We start from the raw sequence: 25082 nt of genomic DNA, 5'->3' as shown, positions 1-25082 counted from the left end.
AAAATAATTTACAGTTGTTCAGAGTTGGATGGTGGTTTAGTAAATCCTGAGCTATCTGGGACTTCAGTTGTTTCACCTGAAATAAAAGAGGCAAGGATTAGTGAAGCAACGAAACATTTGTAAGAACATTTGTGAATGAAATAAAGGGAATAGAAATGTCTGGGTTCTTGAAAATAATGAACATCTCAGCAGGTAATATACTGGGTGTTCTTGGCTACTCCTAAACAGCTCAGATGAGGTTAACTTAGATCTGAGAGCAAGGAAATCCCAGGGCTGAAAGACAGGGAAGTTAAAAAATGAGTAGAAGGCAATGGCGAAACAATTCGGCATAGCTATCAAAAAAACCCCAACACTAATACATTCATGTAGTCATCAGTTTGATTTGATTTGAGGCTGCTCTTTTTTAATGGAGAAAACCTTTCATTTTAGGATTAATGTAGCTAACGCTATGGCTGGATATTTTATTTATATTGAGAAAAAGTGAAATGAATGATCGTATTCAGTGAGTATGTTTTACAGGGCACATGCCAACATTTAGAATAAAGAATAATGATAAAGCGATAGCGCACGTAACGTCCAATTTCAGCGGATAAACAAAAAGTGGGCTAATTTATCATTTCCGCAAGCGGAACTTATCTGCCGCGGAACTGAACGGCTAAGCAAAGCAGCGAGCCGCCGGACGAAGAGAGGAAGAGCACAGAACAGGGAGTGAGGTCGCCGCTCGTATGGGTGCTGCTGTTTTTGCAGACCCCTTCCTGCTGCTAAAGCTGTTCCTGTTCCTGGAAGGTGGGGGTGGGGGGAAGAAGAAGAGGAAGGAAAAGAAAGGTTTGCCCTGGCTACCGGCAAGCAGGAAAGAAAAAGCGTCGCCACCTTGACTCCTCTACATGGCAGGGAATTTCTGGCAGAGTTCGCATTAGTGAGTTGCCCTTGCAGTCTGAAGGTTCTGGGGAGGGAGGGAGGGAAGGAAGGAAAAGATGGTGCGGAATGCAGGCGCACGGGCCGGGCAGATGCGGGGAGTTATAAGAGGCTTTCCCTGTAAGGGGTTTTCTCAGTGCAGAGGCTGGGATGGGATGTTGCTGTATGCCTGGGAGAGAGATGTCTGTGCAGGTTGAACTTTCAAAATAATTATGTATGGCTGCGTTATTATTTAGAACATGGGTTACATAGGTGGAAGAGTCAGGATCAGAAAAAGGAAAGAAGGCGAGGTTGTCAGAATACAAGCGAATTTGAGGGCTAATCCACATGGAGCCCCATTTCCATCTGTCCTGTGTGCCATCGTTCACTCCCTAGAGCAGGGGTCTTCAAACTTGGCCCTTTTATGACTTGTGGACTTCAAGTCCCAGAATTCCTCAGTCCGGCATGCTGGCTAAGGAATTCTGGGAGTTGAAGTCCACAAGTCATAAAAGGGCCAAGTTTGAAGACTCCTGCCCTAGAGACTAAAATGGACAATGTGAAATTTGAGCGGGCCACGAACAAGAAGTATATATCGGAGGTGGTGACCCTTTGAGAGCTGTATGCAACGAAATTTCATTTTGATGTATGCCAATTGGTGTACATTCAAAGTGACAATAAAGTTATCATTATCATTATAAAGTTATCATTATTTCCAACACGATGACTTTTATCCTTTTATCTATTCTAAGAAAAACAATTGGACAAAGTGTGTGACTGTACGTGTATAAAAGAAAAGCTGAGGTGTTTTTTTCCCCCCAGCTTGAACGTATTCACGTTGACTGTTTTGTGGTATTTACTTATAAAGCGACAGCTCCTGTAAGGGCAAGATCTTTGACAAAGTGTAAATATATACCACATGCTGCGGGTTTGCTGTAGAATCTCCAATTACTACCCCAAGGTTTTTGCATTACTAGAAATACTGATTTCCCCTTCATTGTAGCAGTGTGATTCAGATAATCACAGTTCCCTGCTTTTAGATACTATCTTTTAACTTTTGTTTTGTTCTTATAACTTTTGTACAAAGCTAAGACTTACTAAATTCATATGGAAGCAGATAAAATGAAAAACAAGTATTCTGATTACACTGAGTTTATCATGAGGAAAGTACTGGGATGCGTATGCCTCTTTCCAAAATAGTTTACCCTTATTTAAATATTTTTGCACAAATGAATATTGTTCTAATTCACACACAAAGTTCATTATGTTAAGGTGACTAAATTGTAATACTGTATTATGAAATGAAGAATGGCATGAATGGCATGAATAATCACAATGAATGATTCTGGTTCAAATATTTTTGATGCAGTGCTATTTCTGAGTACCGTAACATAATTTAGAATCCTGCCATGGAGGGAAAAATCTTTAGTGGTATTTGCTATAATTGTAAACTTCTCTTTTTATTCCTTTTGCTGCTTGAGTGTAATTTACAGCCACTATCTCTAAAGAAGGGACGCGGTGGCTCAGTGGGTTAGGACGCTGAACTTGTCGATCGGAAGGTCGGCAGTTTGGCGGGTCGAATCCCGAGTGCCGCGTAGCAGAGTGAGCTCCTGTTACTCGTCCCAGCTTCTGCCCACCTAGCAGTTCGAAAGCACGTAAAAATGCAAGTAGAAAAATAGGGACCACTACGGTGGGAAGGTAACAGCGTTCCGTGCGCCTTTGGCGTCTAGTCATGCCGGCCACATGACCACGGAGACGTCCACGGACAAGCGCTGGCTCTTCGGCTTTGAAACGGAGATGAGCACCGGCCCCTAGAGTCGGAAACGACTAGCACGCATGTGCGGGGGAACCTTTACCTTTACCATCTCTAAAGAAACCAAGATTCATGGAGAACATCTGAAAGTGTTCTATCTAAATATAATTCAAATATGTCACTTGAATGCTGGCTTTTTATTCAGAAACCAGACTTTTCTGTACTAGGAAGCCAAATACCTAGGATGAATAATATATATTCCTATATTATATAAATGTAATAATAAAAGGTATACAGCCATATAACTCAAAATCATACTATTACAGAAATGCTATTTGTAAAAGAGAGAAAGTGGGGTTAAATGTTTATACAACATTTGTATGAAATTTGTCTGCGGAGACGGGCAGTTAAGAAATATGAAATATAAATAAAATAGAACATTTAGATCTAAAATTCATGAGGCAATTTAAAATAATTATTGTTACGTATTAGTCTTATAAACTGCCTTTACTTCAAGAGTGTGTGTGAAAGCCCTAACAAGCAGGCATATACATAGAATGAAGGCTACTGCTAAGCTTGTAAGCCACCCTGAGTCTTCGGAGAAGGGCGGGATATAAATGGAATAAAAAAAAAAAAAGAGGTCAACAATTTATACAGGGTTCTCCTTTCATTTAATCTCCACAATAAGTATCCTTGATGATTTGCAAGTGAATGTTTGGATGTATGCAAATAGTTCAAAGTCATCCTGTGCTTGAGGGTGGACCTGAACTCTACTTGTACATCTATTACACCACTCTAGTTAAATACAATAACAAATCATTAGAAAAGGGCAAAATTGTTAGAACAAATTATCATCCAAGTTTTCAGGTGCTTCACTATTGACAAGAGATCGATTATAATCTTTGGATTATAGAAGGTCTCATATAAAATATTTTTTAGTTTGAAATGATTGTCAAAGTCTGATGGTAGTTTCTTATTTGTCAGAAGTTTCTTTCTGGCCTGTTCTGGAGCTCTCAAATTCTGGTGGCAGTGAACATTGGGGAAATACAAGCAGCATGGGAAGAAAGAAATTACTTCCGAATACTTTTGACTGAATATTCAGGAGACTATGTATCTTTGACATCAGGCCATATAACAAAGGATAAAAAAGCGTTTTCTTTTTTTCTGTGTTTATAATAGATACAATCTGTTACAAATATCTAAAAGTGGTCTTTCTTTCTTTCTTTCTTTCTTTCTTTCTTTCTTTCTTTCTTTCTTTCTTTCTTTCTTTCTTTCTTTCTTTCTTTGCTGTAGCTTACAATGGATTTTGGATAAACAAGATCTGCTGAAGGAACGCCAAAAAGACTTAAAATTTTTAACAGAAGAAGAATATTGGAAACTACAGATATTTTTTACAAATGGTAAAAATGCTATCAATGAATCATTGATATACTCTCTGTGTGTGAGAAAGTTGGGGGAATGAGCGAGATGGTCTTTACTTTTTAAAATACAATGATTTATTATTGATTTTTAGAAGAAGCACACTCTGCCAAGCATGCTCCCATTAGACTCTTACGTGGTTTAAATATAACATTGGTCAACATTTTTTTTCCTAAAGTTAAACAGATATTTTACTTTTGGAACATTATGATTCTAAACCATATGTAGATCCATTCATTTATAGGCCTTTCCCCTCTTTTTGTGGAAAAGGTTTTAAGTTGCTTGTAATGGTGTTACACCTAACATTTATTCTAAGCTTTTGGTATCCTTTCTCAAAATGACAGGAAATCAAAATGGCAATTGAGGAGGTTTTTGGAAAAGCAAAGTAAATTTCTAAAATGATAACTAATTTTGGTAGTTCTTTTGTATTGAAACTTCAACAAGTCATTACTTTCCAGTCAGAGCCAATAGCAAAGATCGATAAATGCAATTTAAGCCTGCATTTTAATACAGTACTTGGGTGTCATTGAAAATTTATTCTAGGTAAATATAAGCTTCATGTGCAGGGAAGCTTTGGCTTTAATTTGTTTTAGAAGAGTGGAAATCATGCTTAAATATTTAAAACCATCAAAACATTAGAATATATTTTGGCTCATTCTAATAGCTGAAGTACAGCTTTTATATCTATAAATACAAGTACTAAGATTCTATAAAAAGTGATGTTTTAAGTGTGCATAATTACAGCTCAAAGAAGCTGTAAATTTGTGTTATTACTACTTAAACAATCTTGCATTGAGCAAGTAATGCACGTACATACTTATTTCCTTACAGGGAGTATGGCAGTAATATTTTAGAATATGCATATATATTTACAATTGGACTTTTCATAATGTGTCTGAATAGTCAAAGTTACTTGTTACAGTCAGAATCAGTATCCTCTGTGTTGGAGCTGGCAAGGTGAGATGGGGGAAATAACATTAATAGTTACTTTCTTAAAATTAAGAAATAGTTATTTTGTATTTAAAACAGCTCATTTTGTGGAATCTTGGAAATTATTAAAAAAGTAAGCAAGGAAAAAGTACTGATAGATGGACAATGCTGTTAGAATTCTGTTGCCCAAGCATTGTATTGGCTCTGAATATCTGTACTTCGAATAAAATCCCTGCCTCCACCGATCATTTCAGATTTATCACAGTTAAAATTTTTTTTTTAGCTAACTACCTTTTGTACAAGGATTTGCTTGGCTGTCAAGCTTGAAAATGAGCATTGATGTGTGAATTATCTTGGCAGTGGCAGGATTATGATAAAACATTGCCATGTTCAAATTACAAATGGATGGATGGATTCTGGAAAAATATCAAGTAACCATCTTTTGTTTTGTCATTCTGTGCCTCTGCCTCTGCTTGGTATTTTGGATGGATGCTTCCAACATGCTTGGAATGTATCCTTTGCTCGGAAAGCCAAATGAGCTACCTGTACAGCTGACACCATGGTGGCTTTCTAGCCAACTGGCAGATAGTGTTAGTGATGGAGCAGCTGAATTTTTTCCCCCTAATCTACCTTCCCCCGGCACCCTATTCCCTCTTCATAGATGAAATATGTCATACTTCAAGCACCTGCTGCGTTTGCCAACTCCATAACTGGGCTGATATTGGCAGCTTAAGTCATTGGACAAATTAAATACCTCTTTTGCAAAATATTATTTAGAGGCTGCATATGATAGTTGAAAACCAAAGGCTTTGAATTTCACACAGAATAAATTTCCTAAGTTTCTGAATGAGAGTGAGTTGAGAATTGCATGAAGTTGCAGATAATAGAATAAATTAATTTCTGTAGGTGCAGATTAAACCTCAATATGCCTTGCATCTGTTTTGTCATTTTTGGAGAAGTTGACTAATGCATCAGAATTATTTATTTATTTATTTTTATTTTATTTTATCTAGGAGGGCTGGAAATAAATGTCATCTGCCTGAATTTAAACAAGCTCAGCTTAGTGGCGATCATAGAAAAATGCTGGCATTGTCCAGTTTCATAGCTTACTATAAAATATTTTAGGAATCAGGTTTAATGATCCCAACCATGCAGTCTGCTTTGAATTGTTCTTTGCGTCAGAAATATCAAGTAGTGATTGAACAATAGTTTTTCTAACTACAGTTTCAATGGTTTATTGTATTGTCTATTGTGTCATAGTCTCCGTTTGCAATCTTCACCCTATAAAATAAAATATTATTTCATCTTTTGGGGATCCTATGAATGGGCTTTCAGTACCAAAAGGAAGTATAGGAACATAATGTAATAATGTTACGAAAAGGATTTGCAACTCTGTGGGATTCAGTTTAAGTAATAGTTTCAGGATACAAAACTGAACATTGAAGATTTAACTCATTTTTTAAAAATTTTATTTTAAGTTATTCAAGCTTTAGGTGAACATTTGAAGCTAAGACAACAAGTTATTGCCACTGCTACTGTCTATTTCAAGAGGTTCTATGCCAGGTAAGATTATGAGCTCTGGAACAATCTCATTTTTTCTATATAAATCTTTTTGTGATTCTAAGGTCTCTTTTTAAAAGTGGTATGACTAATAAATCCCCCTTTTCTGCTGTTTAAAATTATGTATTATAACTTTTCAGGTATTCCCTAAAAAGTATTGATCCAGTGCTAATGGCTCCCACGTGTGTATTTTTGGCATCCAAAGTAGAGGTAAGTAGGCAGCTTGCTACACGAGGAACTTTGGACGTGTTGGGCAGAGGGTATTTTAGCAGGTGATTTGCTGACTTTTATTTTTCCATGTTCTTTTGAAATACATAGAAAGCCAGCATAGCCAATTAGTAGTAACTCATTAATAGTGCAATGAATTGACATGATGATTTTGAGTAAATTAGTTTTTCTTCTCTTGGTCTTAATAAGCACACCATCAAATTTGGCAACTGCAATCCTTTCCAGCAGCTTTGTTGTTGGACAAAGTGGTCACTAAATGAACATGTAACAGAGAGAGGGAAGGGGGAGGAATATATATATTCATATATATATATATATATATATATATATATATATATATATATATATATATATATGTGTGTGTGTGTGTGTGTGTGTGTGTGTGTGTATGTATGTATATGTATGTATGTAATGTATGCATGTATGTATATGTATATGTATGTAATGTATGCATGTGTGTGTATGTATGTATATATATCTATATATATATCTATATCTATCTATCTATCTATCTATCTATCTATATATATATATATATATATATATTTGTGTAAATTGCTAACAAAGAATTAAGGGAGACTGATATGCATTTCAAACTTATTAGTTTTCATCAGTCAGCCATACCCTTCTGAGATTCTGGCTGACTGATGAAAACTAATAAGTTTGAAATGCATATCAGTCTCCCTTAATTCTTTGTTACCAATTTACACAAATATATGAGCTGTCACCGGTGTGACTACTGCCTGTTCGATGGCCTTCATGATAGACTGAAACAGGAAATAAAGATTTGTCCCATGTTTGGGGCCTAGCAAGGTAATCTAAATAGTTTTTTCCCCCTAATCTACCTTCCCCCGGCACCCTATTCCCTCTTCAAAGATGAAATATGTCATACTTCAAGCACCTGCTGCGTTTGCCAACTCCATAACTGGGCTGATATTGGCAGCTTAAGTCATTGGACAAATTAAATACCTCTTTTGCAAAATATTATTTAGAGGCTGCATATGATAGTTGAAAACCAAAGGCTTTGAATTTCACACAGAATAAATTTCCTAAGTTTCTGAATGAGAGTGAGTTGAGATGTATGTATGTATGTATGTATGTATGTATGCATAGTCAGCTCCATAGGCTCACCTCTACAAAATCTAGCCAAATTTCTTGCCAAACAACTACAGCCTTACGCAAATTCCATCACCTCACATGTACAAGATTCATTCCAATTCATAGAGATCATAAGTAAACTAAACTTACAGCCCTGTGACCTACTTGTGAGCTTCGATGTCGTATCCCTCTTCACCCAAGTGCCAATCAAAGAAGCCTTGACAACTATCCTAAATAAATACAACCCCCCAAAACACATCCTAGATCTGACCAACCACTGCCTATCTAACACATACTTCATCTACAATGGACAAAGATACAAACAAATGGAAGGAGCACCCATGGGATCACCCCTTTCACCTGTCATCGCAAACCTCTACATGGAACACTTTGAAACCCTCGCTCTAGAAAAATCCAACCACAAACCCAAACTCTGGCTCAGATACGTAGATGACACCTTCGTAATCTGGCCACACGGCAAAGAAAAACTGGATGACTTCCTCACACACCTCAATAGCCTACACCCCAAAATACAATTCACCATGGAAACAGAAGCTAACAATCAACTTCCCTTCCTTGATGTCTTAGTCTACAAGAAATCCAATGGCTCCCTAGGACACACTATCTACCATAAAAAAACACACACAAACCGCTATCTGAACGCACTCTCACACCACCACCCAGCACAGATCAACTCCGTAGCCAAGACACTCATCTCCAGAACAAAACGCCTAGCTGACGAACAACACCAAAAAACCGAACTACACACTCTCACTAATGTACTAACAGCCAATGGATTCCAAAGAAACACGATTACCAACTTAATCCGAAGAGAGACACCCACAAAAACCCAAGACAGAGAACAAGAAAATGGCAAAGCCCTCCTCCCATACTTAAAAGGGACCACAGACAGAATCAGCAAGGTCCTCCAGAAACACAACATCAAAACAGCATTCTACACAGACAGAAAAATATCCACCATCCTAAGAAACACCAAGGACATAATTGGCTTAGAAAACCAAGGAGTATACGAAAGCCCATGCACCACCTGCCCCACCACATACATTGGACAGACCAACAGAAGAATAAGTGCACGCATTGAAGAGCACAAAATCTCACTCAGAAAAGGAGAACAAACTTCATCCCTGGTCCAACACTTTGAAGCCACGGGACATGAAATTGATTTTAAAAAAACCAAAACTATCGCCAAAATTGAACATTTTAACAACAGAATAATCAGAGAAGCCATTGAGATAGAAAAACGCCCCCACAGCATAAACAAACGAGATGATACCTCTCGCCTACCAACCATTTGGAAACCCGCCTTGATTGACAGACGAGGCCCAACCACCAAGAATGATAGACCCAAAGTCATGGTAACACCACATGACATCACCACCACACAACCATTCAAAAAGCAAATCCGAACCCACAATGATAACGAGGCACAACCACAAAACAGAAACCTAACTACAGCTGCAACATCAGCCACTTTAAACCCCTCCAAACCACACAATAAGCAAACTGACACCCACTATAAAAACATGGCACCACCACAAACACGAAGCCGAACAAAAGCAGCACAACTCAACAGCTCAGGTCTAAGGCTGGCAGCTGAGACCAGCCCATCCACTCAAAACATACCCCCACCCAATCAGAACACACCCACCATTCAAAACACACTCCCACCCAATCAGAACACACTTACTCCCCCACCCAATCAGGGCACACCTCCACCCACAGAACACACCCCCTCTGGCAGTTTAAAAAAGAGGAACAAACAGCCACATGCTTCTCCCAGAAGAAGGAAGCAGAAGCCACCAGCCTGATGATGACGGATGGGATTCCGTCGAAACGTCGCCCCTACACCTTTAGTTCTACGCGGGGAAAAACCCGAATAACCAAAGATCCATATCTCTCTCTCTCTCTCTCTCTCTCTCTCTCTCTCTCTCTCTCTCTCTCTCTCTATATATATATATATATATATATATATATATATATATATATATATCCTGATAAGAACAGAACTGGCCCTAATCAGAAACGAACTCCACACAAAAAGATTCCTCCTGGACCGAATCAACAGAGACCTCCTCACACTTCACCTCAAACTCAGCAACAAGATCCACCCCACACTTTGGGACAAATTCAAACAAATCGCCGTCTGGAGAGCTGAAACAGAGACTGCCTACAAAACAGACACACACACCAATAAACTCCGAAGACTAAAGGTACGCCAGAAACAAACCCCTCCTCTCCCACAGCAACACATGAAACAAACTGTGCACAACATCTCAGATAGGATTCTCACCAAAGCCGAAACCAACATCCTGTCTAAAGGATTTAATTTTGCAGTCGCTCCCAAACACATTCCCACGGAAACCATTATATGCGGAGTCGAATCCAGCCTGACCAAAATTAACCCTGATGACGCCAACAAAATCAGACTCGAAGTTACCAACATCCTCTGCACCAGCAAACCACCCAAAAGCAACTTACCCAAAGAGGAACAGACAGCACTACTTAACCTAAAAAATGACACCAGCATAATCATTCTGCCAGCAGACAAAGGCAACGCCACGGTGGTAATGAACTCATCTGACTACCATACCAAATTATCCAACCTACTCCGAGACTCCACATACAAACTCCTCAAGACAGATCCCACCACCTACCTGGAAAAAACCACAAAATCAAAAATAAAAGCCACCCCCATCAGTGAAGAGATCCAGAAAACAATCATTCCCAGAGAAAAATCATCCAGATGTCCTAAGCTCTATGGTCTGCCCAAGATACACAAAGAAGGAACCCCACTCAGACCCATAGTCAGCTCCATAGGCTCACCTCTACAAAATCTAGCCAAATTTCTTGCCAAACAACTACAGCCTTATGCAAATTCCATCACCTCACACGTACAAAACTCATTCCAATTCATAGAGATCATAAGTAAACTAAACTTACAGCCCTGTGACCTACTTGTGAGCTTCGATGTTGTATCTCTCTTCACCCAAGTGCCAATCAAAGAAGCCTTGACAGCTATCCTAAATAAATACAACCCCCCAAAACACATCCTAGATCTAACCAACCACTGCCTATCTAACACATACTTCATCTACAATGGACAAAGATACAAACAAATGGAAGGAGCACCCATGGGATCACCCCTCTCACCTGTCATCGCAAACCTCTACATGGAACACTTTGAAACCCTCGCTCTAGAAAAATCCAACCACAAACCCAAACTCTGGCTCAGATACGTAGATGACACCTTCGTAATCTGGCCACACGGCAAAGAAAAACTGGATGACTTCCTCATACACCTCAATAGCCTACACCCCAAAATACAATTCACCATGGAAACAGAAGCTAACAATCAACTTCCCTTCCTTGATGTCTTAGTCTACAAGAAATCCAACGGCTCCCTAGGACACACTATCTACCATAAAAAAACACACACAAACCGCTATCTGAACGCACTCTCACACCACCACCCAGCACAGATCAACTCCGTAGCCAAGACACTCATCTCCAGAACAAAACACCTAGCTGACGAACAACACCTAAAAACCGAACTACACACTCTCACTAATGTACTAACAGCCAATGGATTCCAAAGAAACACGATTACCAACTTAATCCGAAGAGAGACACCCACAAAAACCCAAGACAGAGAACAAGAAAATGGCAAAGCCCTCCTCCCATACTTAAAAGGGACCACAGACAGAATCAGCAAGGTCCTCCAAAAACACAACATCAAAACAGCATTCTACACAGACAGAAAAATATCCACCATCCTAAGAAACCCCAAGGACATAATTGGGTTAGAAAACCAAGGAGTATACGAAATCCCATGCACCACCTGCCCCACCACATACATCGGACAGACCAACAGAAGAATAAGTGCACGCATTGAAGAGCACAAAAACTCACTCAGAAAGGGAGAACAAACTTCATCCCTGGTCCAACACTTTGAAGCCACGGGACATAAAATTGATTTTAAAAAAACCAAAACTATCGCCAAAATTGAACATTTTAACAACAGAATAATCAGAGAAGCCATTGAGATAGAAAAACGCCCCCACAGCATGAATAAACGAGATGATACCTCTCGTCTACCAGCCATTTGGAAACCCGCCTTGATTGACAGACGAGGCCCAACCACCAAGAATGATACCAGACCCAAACTCATGATAACATCACATGACATCACCACCACACAACCATTCAAAAAGCAAATCCGAACCCACAACGATAAAGACACAACCACAAAACAGAAACCTAACTACAGCTGCAACATCAGCCACTTTAAACCCCTCCAAACCACACAATAAGCAAACTGACACCCACTATAAAAACATGGCACCACCACAAACACGAAGCCGAACAAAAGCAGCACAACTCACCAGCTCAGGTCTGGAGCTGGCAGCTGAGACCAGCCCATCCACTCAGAACACCCCCCCACCCAATCAGAACACACCCACCATTCAAAACACACTCCCACCCAATCAGAACACACTTGGTCCCCTACCCAATCAGAGCACACCTCCACAGAACACACCCCCTCTGGCAGTTTAAAAAAAAGAGGAACAAACAGCCACATGCTCCTCCCAGAAGAAGGAAGCTAAAGCCTGATGATGACGGATGGGATTCCGTCGAAACGTTGCGCCTACACCTTTAGTTCTACGCGGGGAAAAACCCGAAAAACCAAGGATCCATATATATATATATATATATATATATATATATATATATATATATATATATATATATATATATATATATATATATATATATATATATATATATATTGCAGAGTGTGTCTGCAAAGATTTGTCTCCATTTTTCCTCCCTCCTTTTTCCTCCCTCACAGGGTGGAGAGATTGCTTAAACTAGCTATCTTCCTGAAATATTTTTCTTTGCAGTGCAGCATGTCCCTTAAAATTCTAACTGCAAGTTAACAATCTCAGCTCTATGAGCTTAATTCACACTGAAAACTGAAATTTCGTGGCCAGTGCATGCGTTGCTTGGAAATGAATTTTTTATTACTGTTTATTACCATCGTATCTGTGAATGATCACCAAACAGGGTAGTTGCTAAATGCGGAGTGGCTGTATAAATTATTAGCATATTCAATACCCTTTTTTCTGATAGGATTTTTCTGTAAAGGCTTCCCCTACCCCAGCCTCCACAACATTTTGCTGGTCATATCAGGCGGTTGTTGTTACCTGACTCTTGATCGGTTGGGATTTCAGTGCTTGCTTTGCAGGTTGTTTTACTGTTTTTGGCTGTGGGGGATTAACATCAAAGTGGCTTTCTGCCAACAGTATAGCAGCCAATGGAAACTGATGAAAGGAAAGAAGATATCTTTCTTTTCACACAGAGAAAAATTGTTTATTGTAATATAACCTTTGAATCTGCAAAATGCTGTGATTTTGACTAAAGAAAAAAGATTGGCAGAAAGACAGAGACACTTTACATCGTCTCACGTGGGATATTATGGAATTGGGCAGAGTGAGGCTTGGATGATTCTACAACGCTGCCAAGTGAGAACAAAATGTGCTTTTGCTTTCTTTTTTCCCCACAGATCAAGAGTCTTCTCCTCCCCCCCTCCCCCCCCCGTAATTTCACATAATAACCAAAGTTTGACATTTTGTTATTTTTATTTATTTTATTTATTTATTTTTAATCCCATTTATATCCCGCCCTTCTCCGAAGACTCAGGGCAGCTTACAATTTAAGCACAAACAAATGTGCTTAGCAATAGCCTTCATTCTATGTCAGGGGTCGGCAACCTAAAAAAGAAAAAGAGCCACTGGGAACCGGTTCCATCACAAATTAAAAAAAGAGGGAGCCGCGTGCGTGTGTCCATGCACGCGCATGCGCAAAAAGTTTTTTTGCGCATGCGCGGACGCACGCGGCTGCCATTTTTAAAAAAATGAGATGGAACCGGTTCCCGGTTGCCCGATGGCGACGGCCCGTCTGCAAAGCTGCCGCTTTCGGCAGCTTTGCAGACGGGCCGTGGCAGCTTCCGCAAAGAGCGGCGCCCCTGCCCATTCCGAGAGGTGCGCGCGCACCTCTCCGAACGACCGGAGTTGCGCGCGCACCTCCCCAAACCTTTGGGGAGGTGCGCGCGTACCTCCGTGCGAAGGGGCAGCAGCGCCGCTCTTTCAGGAAGCTGCCGAAAGCGAAGGGGCAGCGGCGCCGCTCTTTCAGGAAGCTGCCGAAAGCGAAGGGGCAGCGGCGCCGCTCTTTCAGGAAGCTGCCGAAAGCGGCAGCTTCCTGAAAGAGCGGCACCGCTGCCCGTTCTCCGAACGACCGGAGTTGCGCACGCACCTCCCCAAACCTTTGGGGAGGTGCGCGCGTACCTCCGTGCGAAGGGGCAGCAGCGCCGCTCTTTCAGGAAGCTGCCGAAAGCGAAGGGGCAGCGGCGCCGCTCTTTCAGGAAGCTGCCGAAAGCGGCAGCTTCCTGAAAGAGCGGCACCGCTGCCCGTTCGCGCGGAGGTACGCGCGCACCTCCCCAAAGGTTTGGGGAGGTGCGCGCGCACCTCCGGTCGTTCGGAGAACGGAATGGGCAGGGGCGCCGCTCTTTGCGGAAGCTGCCGCGGCCCGTCTGCTAAGCTGCCGCTTTCGGCAGCTTCACAGACGGGCCGAGGCGGGCTTCCTGAAAGAGCGGCACCGCTGCCCATTCGCGCGGAGGTACGCGCGCACCTCTCCAAAGGTTTGGGGAGGTGCGCGCGCACCTCCGCCCATTCGGGGAGGTGCGCGTGCACCTCTCCAAACGGGCGGTGCCACTCTCCATTTGGAGAGGTGCGCGCGCACCACTGCCCGTTGGAAGAGGTGCGCGCGCACCGGGCGGCTGGGAGCCGCAAGAGACGGCTCAAAGAGCCGCATGCGGCTCCGGAGCCGCAGGTTGCCGACCTGTGTTCTATGTGTATGCCTGCTTGTTAGGGCTTTCACACACACCCCAAGCGGCATTTTTACAAAGTCAGCTTATTGCCCCTAACGATCTGGGTCCTCATTTTACCTACCTCAGAAGGATGGAAGGCTGAGTCAACCTTGAGCCTGGTGGGATGCGAACCTGCACTAATTGCAGGCAGCTGGTGTTACTTAAGGAGGCATTAGCCCACTGCTCCACTGCGGTTGCTTCTGGAATTGTGTACTTTTCACCATTGTTTTATTTTTGACGTTTTAGGAATTTGGTGTGGTTTCAAATACAAGATTGATATCTGCTGCTACTTCTGTATGTAAGTGGAATTTTGGTAAAGCTGTTGTCTTTCAGAGGAATTTTTAAATTAAATATTGCTTATGGTTATGGTATTCAGACATATGGAATGGCACATATGTATGTGTGTACATGAAAAACTAAAGAACCGTTAATCTGTGTCTTATTGTATTGTATGATACAATATGATACAATGCAACACAATACAATACTATTGGGTAGTATTGTATTGGTAAGAGCCATTTGGTGTAGTGGCTAAAGTTTGACGCCAGTTTGGTGTAGTGGCATCAGGCTAGAAAGCAGGAGAACATAAGTTCACAAAACCAGCTGGGTGACCTTGGACCAGTCACTCTCAGTCGTAGGAATGAGGCAGTGGAAAACAACTTCGGAAAAACCTTGCCATGAAAACTGCAGGGACATGCCCAGGAAGTTTCCAAGAATTAGACGCAATTGAATGGAAGAAAAAAAATACATTGGTACAATATTTAATTTTTCTAAACTAGTGAATGCTTCTTTCCCATTTGATAATGTTTGAAACTTGCAGAAACTGATAAAACATTGTGTAAACTGATTCTAATATATATATATAGAGAGAGATATTCCAAAAATATTGTAACAGAAATATTTGTTTTGTTGCGATTTTGTATTGTAGATTTCTGTAAAATGTTGCTATCCAATATAAAAAATACGTATGTCCTCTCGAGCTTTCAAACTTAAATCCCTTAATTCAGCGTCTAGTATTCTAATTAAATTAAGGTGTAGAGAGAGAAGCAAGTATGCTAAATTAATTTTAATTTTTATTTTTAAAAAGCATTCTTGATTTTTTTTTTCTTCGTTGCAGTGAAAACTAGGTTTTCGTATGCCTTTCCAAAAGAATTTCCTTATAGGATGAACCATGTAAGTATACACTTTAAGAAAACATTCCTTGCCTTAATACTTGCTTATCTTTTCAAAATGGTTTTGAAAAGACTTTTACCCTTTCACTGTATATGGAAGTGTGGGAATTTTGAGCATATATCAGTGTGTTGATTTATTTTTATTTTTTTTATTTTAATTCCATTTATATCCCGCCCTTCTCCGAAGACTCAGGGCGGCTTACAAGCTTAGCAGTAGCCTTCATTCTATATATATGCCTGCTTATTAGGGCTTTCACACACACCCCAAGCGGCATTATTACAAAGTCAGCTTAATTGCCCCCAACAATCTGGGTCCTCATTTTACCTACCTCGGAAGGATGGAAGGCTGAGTCAACCTTGAGCCTGGTGGGATGTGTAACCACTATGTGTGCTGCACTGGCTGGTGGCGTGTTTATGGATGCAATTCAAGGTGCTGGTTGTCACCTTTAAAGCCCTTACATGGCTTGCGACTGGGTTACCTGAGGGACTGTCTTTTTCCAAGAGTTTCTACCCATCCAGCCTGATCCCAACAGACATGCTGTAGATCCTATCAGTCAGAAAGTGTTGACAGGTGAAAACAAAAAGATGGACTTTTTTTTGCTGTAGCCCCTGCCTTATGGAATATTCTCCCCTAGAGATTAGAATGGCCCTAACCCTGTTGGGTTTTTGCAAAACTTTAAAAACTTGTTATGTACCTAGGTTTGGGGCTCAGAATGTGTTAAGAGCCCCATTACCTGGCTTTACTAATAGTTGATAAATCTTCGTGACTGCTGTTTGTATTATTTATTTTGTGGATGTTTTTATTGTTTTAATGTTTTTTTAAAAATTGCTTTATAATTTTAGAATTGTAAGATGTGGAGAATCACTTGATTGAGTTGGGGGGGGGCTATAGAAATGAATGAATGAATGAGTTTGATTGCAAAGAAGAAGAAATATAAGATAAATCAGTTGACCTCTGTAAAAGAGGTATTTGTTGGAGTAAAAGGTGTTAATTTCAAAAAGGGGTTGCCTTATGCCTTTATAGAAATGGAAATGTCAAATGTTGTTGCTGCTGACAAAAAAAGCCTGTATGTTTTTGTTCCCTTGGTTTAGAATCTTAATAGCTCCAGCTGATCATAGAACAGGATAATCTGTGATGGTCATGTTATTCAAGTTATATCCATATAATTAATATATTTTTATGTCTATACAGATATTAGAATGTGAATTTTATCTATTAGAGTTAATGGTAAGTTTATTTACTTTGTACATTCTGTTCAGTCTCTTGTACAATATCCATTCATTCAGTGACTTCAAAAGTTACGATGGCACTGAAAAATGGACATATGACGGATCCTTGAAGTTCTGGCCACCACAGCACATTTTCTCCCCACCCCTCCATCCCCCATAAGATTATTGTGATCCAGGCACTTAGATGCCTTGCGTGTGATTGTAACATGGCAGAGAGTTGGGAGGGGGGTGTCATGTGATCATTTGCGGCTTATCCTGGCTACACCAAGCAAAGTTTATGAGGAGCCAGCAGGGAAAATTGCAAGGTGTTTTGTTAAGTTGCTCCTGCTTTTTCTCCCATTCTCGGCAAACCCCTACCCATGTGGAGCCTCCGCCAGCCCTGTAAGGGCCTCCTGCAAATTGTGCATGGCCTGTGCAGGCCTTCCCTGGCTCCCACAACCCCCACACAGACTGCATTGGCCCTTCCAGGTCCTACTGGGACGTCCTCCCACCCCTCTTTGGTACCCCCATGCTTCTTACCTGGGATTCCTGCCTCTTCCTATTAATGATCAGTGAATTGGGGGGTTACAGTGGCAACTGGGACTGCCTGGGATTGTTATCACAGAACAGTAGTCACACAATGTTGCACTTTACAACTGAATCACTCTGTGGCGGCAATCCCAGTCTCAATTGCTCTCGTAACACAAGGACTACCTGTATTTAATGCATAGTACAAATACAATTCCTCTGCATAATTGTATGCTGATCGTATCTGGAATATTCCCATCGTCTCCTGAAATGTTGCTACTTTCCACACGTGTGCCAGAACACTTGGATTTATTCTGTGCTGGGAGAAAAGAATGGTGGGATATAATTGGCTATGAGAATAATCTTCGAGAAAGGATGAAAAGCTATAGATTGAGAAGGTTGTGTATTATTTCCTATTTTTTTACATGAGCTTAGACAAAACGGATGCCAGGCTTTCGAGATGAGCAGTAATTTATAGATCTAAGATTGCATGAGAAAAAAGTGTCCGGTGTATCAATTGAAATAGCTGGCTTGAGGATAAGCATACAGATTTGTTTATGAGAAAGTGCCCTGCCTTTCGTTTTAAATAGGAAAGCTTTTACAAAGGATACTCCATTGTGAGAGGGATCTTGGAGTCCTAGTGGACAATCACTTAAATATGAGCCAGCAGTGTGCTGCAGCTGCAAAAAAGCCAACGCAGTCCTAGGCTGCATTAATGGAAGGATAGAACCAAGATCACGCAAAATGTTAGTACCATTTTATAATGCCTTGGTAAGACTATACTTGGAATATTGCATCCCGTTTTGGTTGCATGTTGAAAGAATGCAGATAAGAGCAACAAAGATGTCTAGGAGGCTGGAGGCTAAAATGTATGAAGAACTATTGCTGGAATTGGGAAAGCTAGTTTAATGAAAAGGAGGACTGGGGTGACATAATAGCAGCGTTTTAATATCTAAGGGGCAGCCACAAAAAAGAGGGGGTCAATCTATTCTCCAAAGCACTTGAAGGCAGGAGAAGAAATGGAAATTAATCAGAAAAGCAACCTAGAACTAAGAAATTTCCTGACAGTTAGAAGAATTAATTAGTGGAACAACTTGCCTCCAGAAGTTATGGGTGCTCCAAGACTGGAGGTTTTTAAGAAGAGATTGGACAAACATTTGTCTGAAATTGTATAGGGTTTCCTACCTGAGCAGGAGGTTGGACTAGAAGACCTCCAAGGTCCCTTCCAACTCTTATTCTGTTAATGTTACTCAAGCCAAACTTTACATTTACAAAATAAATGAAACCACTGAGTGTTGATACTGTGTTTTCCCCCCCCACTCAGATTCTCTCTATATTAATAGGATTCCCACAAAGCTTCTTGTATATCGTTATTCTGTAATAGGGTGTACTGTGCCAGTGTTTATTTCCAGTGAGGGTGTTGTGGGGAAATCAGGTTTCTATGTGCTGCAAATGTGTCAGCATTTGTGTCTCAGAGGGAGAAAGAATTTGGTAAGCTGCCAGTCAGTTTAGAGAGGAATTATTTCTGTGAAGCCAACGACTGCCTTTGTAATAAATGGCACTATAAACATCAAAGAAGTACTTAATATGTTGAGTATTGTGAAGGAGGCTGATGCTTTTAACATTTTTCCTAAATGCAATCTTCCTAGGACTGCTGTTTGATAGTATATCATCCCTATAGACCTCTACTTCAATATGTACAAGATATGGGCCAAGAAGACATGCTGCTGCCACTTGCTTGGTAATGTAGACAGACTATTTGAAGAGTCCTTTAGCCCTAGTAGGAAACCTAGGAAAATTATTGACCTGAATAAAATGGTTGCCTGAGGATCTGCTTAATCCACTTTGGAAAATGCATGAGACCGTAAAAGTTGTTTAATTCATCGATTTGACCAATTTTTTTATGAATGAGATAATCCAGCAGATTTCCTACTATTTCTCCTTATAGTCTGAACATACAACCGAAAAGCTCATGATGAAGCTTGCCTTGCATGGAAGATGAATACACCTAGTATCTCTGTGCAGAGTTCTGTTTTGGGGGGAAAGTAATACCAGTGTTCCATATAGAAAAAGACATAGAAATGATATATATTGAAATATGTCCTCCTGCTCAGATTATACACATTACATTAGATACTGTATTTAAAGGAAAAGTAAGCTTATATCTCTCCTTTCATATTGTTTTGACTTCATCGTATGGAGTCATGAATGACAACTTGCTGATCTGTTGCTTTTGTCTGCAGGAGGATAGTGAATGACACATACAGAACTGATCTTTGTCTGCTATACCCTCCTTTCATGATAGCTCTAGGTACGTAACAAGTTGTGTGCTGTATCACTATTTGAATGGAAGGGTTCAAGGTAGAGTTGCATCCATGGCCATTTTCGGAGAAATTCTAGTGTTATAACGAAAGCCTCAACTATTTCATTTTTCAGTTAAGAACTGAAGTTTCATTATCCAGACATACAATAAAAGAATGGGAAACTGGGAAACATCTATAGAATCATATAATAGAAAATCCAGTTTGGAGAGGGAGACAGTAGCACACAGAACATGTTCTGACAATGTGTTTTTCATTTAATAATGTAAAAACACTTGTACCACAAATTTTGTGTCTTTAAGTTTACCTTTCCACCATATTCTTTCTTTACAGCTTGCCTACATGTGGCTTGTGTTGTCCAGCAAAAGGATGCTAGACAGTGGTTTGCTGAACTCTCTGTTGATATGGAGAAGGTAGTTATATTTTATTTAATAATTACAGATTTACAAAAAGTAACTTGTGTAGATTGGTACAGTATCAGCCAATTCAACAAAATAGGTAAGATGAAAGCTGTTTATTGGCCAGCATTCCTTAGTGAAAAATTGAAAAACATATACGGGGGGTGGGTGGGGGGGATTATTTGAACCCTTGCTGATTTTGTACGTTTGCCCACTGATAAAGAAATGATCAGTCTATAATTTTAATGGTAGGTTTATTTTAGCAGTGAGAAGTAGAATAACAACAAAAAAAATCCAGAAAAATGCATTTCAAAAAAAGTTATAAATTGATTTGCATTCTAATGAGTGAAATAAGTATTTGACCCCTTCGCAAAACATGACTTTGTACTTGGTGGCAAAACCCTTGTTGGCAATCACAGAGGTCAAATGTTTCCTGTAGTTGGCCACGTAGTAGAGCCTATTATATCTACTCCCATTGGCATGCTGTCAGATTGCTAGGTGACCAGGAGCTGGGGCAAGGAACGGGAACTCACCCTGTTGTGTGAAGCTCGGGTCTTGAACTCGGGTTGTCAGCTTTCCAGCTGGTAAACTCAGCGTTTTTAACTGCTGAGCCATCACACCCAACCTCTTAATAACAGGTTTAAGAATGGGTGGGTGACTGGCCTCTAAGTGTCCATAATGAGTTTACATTAACCTGCAAGAAATTGCTATGTTAATTCAAAATAACAAAAAAAATCTTCCTAAAAAAAGATTTAAAAACCAGGGCACTAAGGTATCAAGTATTTTGAGGATAGTTTGCACTTTTTTTCTTCAAAGGATAAAAATAATAGTGGCCTGCAAAATGTTTTCAGGATAAACTCCATGATCATAGAATACCTTCAAATCTTCCTTTCTTATATGAAGTATATACTTATTGCAGTCACCATAGATCTGCACAAAACTACTTTTCATCTATTTTCTTTTAGATCTTAGAAATAATCAGGGTAATTTTGAAACTGTATGAACAATGGAAAAACTTTGATGAAAGGAAAGAAATGGCTACAATTCTAAGCAAGATGCCTAAACCAAAACCGCCTCCAAATAGGTAAGTTTTCAAAAGATGTTCATTTGAATAGATGATCAATTGTAAAACATTTTAAGAACAATCCATTTGTACAGAAAATAATTTTAGACTTGGATGCTCCTAGTGAAGTAATCCTTCACTATTCAACCTCCATAGAGGTTGATTTTGGTAGATTTTGAGAGTCACATGCAGTTTGACTTCTCCCCATTTTATGCTTGAGTTCGTTGGGTTGACTCAGGTAAAGAAGAAGGCAGCTGCATTTTTACAGGCCTCATAGTCCTTATGGTTGTTCCATTGAAATTTGGTATAAATTATAATTTTCCAATGTCATTTGGTTTTGCATTTTTCTGCAGAGGGAAGTATAAATAACAATAAATGGACTTTGTTCACTTATTGTACCTATTCTGCTTAACACCCACCCACCCTCCAAAAATATTCTGCAAACCTGGAAAGCCAAAATATATTTTTTTTGTTGGGCAAAAATAGAGTAGTTTGCCCTTGAGTTAGGGTGGCCCCTCTCTATAATGAAAATACGCTGCCAGCGTTTTACGGGGAGTTATGTTCATGGGAGTCAGATTAAAATGAGGCTGCTGTAGCAGTCAAATTCATTTTAATGGGTCAACTCTATAAAGCAGACATGTCAAACTCGCGACGTCATGTGATGTCTCACAATGTATCGGAGGCTTTTCCCCATTGCCGGCAATTGGGTGGGCGCGGTTTCCTTGTGATGCATCTGGCCCGGCAATTAGACACCCCTGTTATAAAACAATGACTTATTTATGTGTTACGTATTGAAAAATAGACTGTATAGTGAATATACTGTACAGCAGCTATATAGCAGGAGAGGGACCCGGTGGCTCAGTGGGTTAGGGCAATGAGCTTGTCGATCAGAAGGTCAGCAGTTTGGCGGGTCGAATCCCGAGTGCCGCATAACAGAGTGAGCATGTTACTCGTCCCAGCTTCTGCCAACCTAGCAGTTTGAAAGCACGTAAAAAATGCAAGGAGAAAAATAGGGACCACTACGGTGGGAAGGTAACAGTGTTCCGTGCGCCTTTGGCGTCTAGTCATGCTGGCCACATGACCACGTAGACATCCTCGGACAAGCGCTGGCTCTTTGGCTTTGAAACGGAGATGAGCACCGGCCCCTAGAGTTGGAAACTACTAGCACGCATGTGCGGGGGAACCTTTACTTTTTTTATATATAGCAGGAGTCTCCAAACTCGGCAACTTTAAGACTTGTAAACTTCAATTCCCAGAATTCCCCAGCTTTTTAAATCCTAAATTTGGACATCCCCTGCTCTACAGCAGGCTAGTGGCATTGCTGAATTAAAAATAGTAGCCAGACCAAATGAGGATAGATGTCAATCCAAAGATGATCTTGAAAGCCGTTTCAGCCTTTATATCACATTGCATCAAAACATTATGGAATCCTGAACATCAAAATAAAAATTAAGTACTACCCTGTTTTAAATTATATTAACTAATACTAAAGCAAGATAACAAAGTATTTCCTGTGTCATTGCAATGGGGGAAAATTAGGATGAAGTTTCATTGGCAAGGTTGAAATCTGCTTGCATATTAACCATCAAAGGATACACACATCCTCTTCATGACCTGTTTTCCTTGTTACCTTCTGGGAGGAGGCTTTGTGGTATCCAAAGCAGAATATACAGATTGAGTCACAGTTTGGTTCCAAATAGCATCAACCCTGTGAACTCTGTTTCCTCTTTCTGCTATGTATTCAAAATAGGCAGTGATTAATATATATAATATTAATAAAGTATATGGGTAGATATTGACTTCCTTTTGAGAGCGGGCAACAGATTTTCATTGTAATGTGAGCGAGTGTGCTCACAGTAAAAAATGACAATAAAGCTTATCTTAACCTTAAAATCAAATGTGTTTATAGTCATTTTAATAATAAATATGTAATGCAATAATTTCCTGCTTTGTTTCAAACAGTGAAAGTGACCAGGGTCCAAATGGAAGTCAGAATTCTAGCTACAGTCAGTCTTAGACATTCCAAAGAAATGAACTGTGGACCACTTTGGATTAAGACACATTGGGATCTTTTCATATGTGGAAGACATGGACAGAAGGTTTCAGTGTCTTTTCAGATAGAACACAATGTTTCTATTAAGTGTACAAAAGCTTTTCCTTAAACACACACCCATTTGAATTGTGATACAACAAAAATCAAAAACTTTGGATATAAATAATGATGTAATTCAGTATGGACATAGTAAATTTTGTTATTTGAAAGAAATAGTGGTGAGTTAAACTATGTTAACACAAAGATGGATAACTGAATGGATCTTTCTTGCAAGTATACTTGTTTAACTACGGAATACAAGAGATGACTTGAGAAGTTGGATTTGTGATCCTAATTTTCTAGGTATATACTTGCCAATAGATGTTCTAAGAATGCACTGCTGTAGTAAATGCCTTAGAGAAAAAAAATTGCTTAAAAAGTATAAAATGTTGCATTTCTCATCTGAAGTTTAAGGAGATACTCTACAATACCTGTAGTTTGCTAGAGGAAATCCAGGATACTCCCAAAGTGCAATATATATATAATGAAAACTGTGGCTGTTTTAGGAAAGAATGTGCTATTAAGTCCTTGACATATTTTGCAATCCAATCAAGTAAAGAATCTAACCTGTTTGAGGTTGTAATGGTGGATATGTTGTGTGCTAGAAGTTTGTCTTCTGCTTTCCTTGTTACTAGGAATGACTTGTCTCTTGAGAAAGGAGAAGCATTTGAGACTCTTCCATAATAAAATATAAATTACTGTACAAATTAACACAAGAATCATTAAAAGACAGGATGTTACCTTTTTTAAACTCAAGGGCCATATGCTGTGTTCTTTACTCAGACTTCCCTACTTAAAAAGGGATTTAGTCTAGAGCCCTGAAATCTTCATGGACTATTTGTTTGGGACCCTAAAATGAGTTAAAAGTAGCCTGTCTTTCAGTCTAAAGTAGCTCTCGCCAACATGATGCCTTCTAGCTGTATTAGATTACTTGTTGCCTTCAGGTCAACCAACATGGCCATGTTAATGGAGGATTAGGGAGATCAAAGTACAGCACATAGTGAAGGTGCCAGTTGGGAAAGGCTGCTTTAAGATGCTTTTCACCCAAGGGAGCATTATTCTGCTATGACACAAAGGAACATTGGTTGAGAGAGTATTGTCAAATGGTGCTTATTCTAAAACTTGATTTAAAAGCAGCAGTGCCTGCCTCTACTTGATATGTCACTGAATTAAGGGTAACCAAAGTGTTTTTGTATGCAAACGCTTGGGCTCTCTGCACTTAAGTGTTGGAAGTTATTTTTTTACAGAGTGTTTGGATACTGACTTACAAAAACAATTGTGAGAATTTTTTAATTTTAGCTTTTTCATGTTCCCTTTTTAGTTTTGCTAATTTTGTTGATGCTGGTCATGTTGTCCCACACATTTGCTAACAGAATTGGTTGAGGCACCACATCTGTTGTATTTTGGAAATTACTTTGCTAACTTGAGGATTTCAACTTTATTTGTAATATGGACTAGGTGCATAGGAATAAAA

The 25082-nt window shown here is 39.8% G+C and overlaps 1 protein-coding gene across 1 annotated transcript; it reads left to right on the top strand.

Annotated features, from left to right (window-relative positions):
- The first annotated feature begins 704 nt into the window (after positions 1–704).
- CCNC (cyclin C) lies at positions 705–24364 on the top strand. Its single transcript, XM_083378697.1, has 12 exons — positions 705–916; positions 3938–4044; positions 6472–6556; positions 6694–6763; positions 15072–15123; positions 15943–15998; positions 17190–17225; positions 19384–19475; positions 19978–20045; positions 20389–20468; positions 21419–21537; positions 23479–24364. Exons 1-12 carry the CDS (start codon positions 885–887, stop codon positions 23531–23533), a joined length of 852 nt encoding a protein of 283 aa, XP_083234823.1. The 5' UTR covers positions 705–884; the 3' UTR covers positions 23534–24364.
- The last annotated feature ends 718 nt before the right edge of the window (positions 24365–25082 follow it).

This window comes from Vipera ursinii, assembly GCF_947247035.1.
Source record: "Vipera ursinii genome assembly, chromosome: 1".
NCBI classification, from domain to species: domain Eukaryota; kingdom Metazoa; phylum Chordata; class Lepidosauria; order Squamata; family Viperidae; genus Vipera; species Vipera ursinii.
The sequence above is the reverse complement of the archived record's forward strand: the minus strand, read 5'-3'. Positions and strand labels throughout refer to the sequence as shown.

Excerpts from the sequence above, each read along its gene's own strand:
- CCNC (XM_083378697.1), top strand. The coding sequence starts at position 885 with ATGGCAGGGAATTTCTGGCAGAGTTCGCATTA. Across the intron at positions 4,045-6,471 it reads ACAGATATTTTTTACAAATG|TTATTCAAGCTTTAGGTGAA; the intron begins GTAAAAATGCTA and ends TTTTATTTTAAG. Across the intron at positions 20,469-21,418 it reads TCTCTGTTGATATGGAGAAG|ATCTTAGAAATAATCAGGGT; the intron begins GTAGTTATATTT and ends ATTTTCTTTTAG.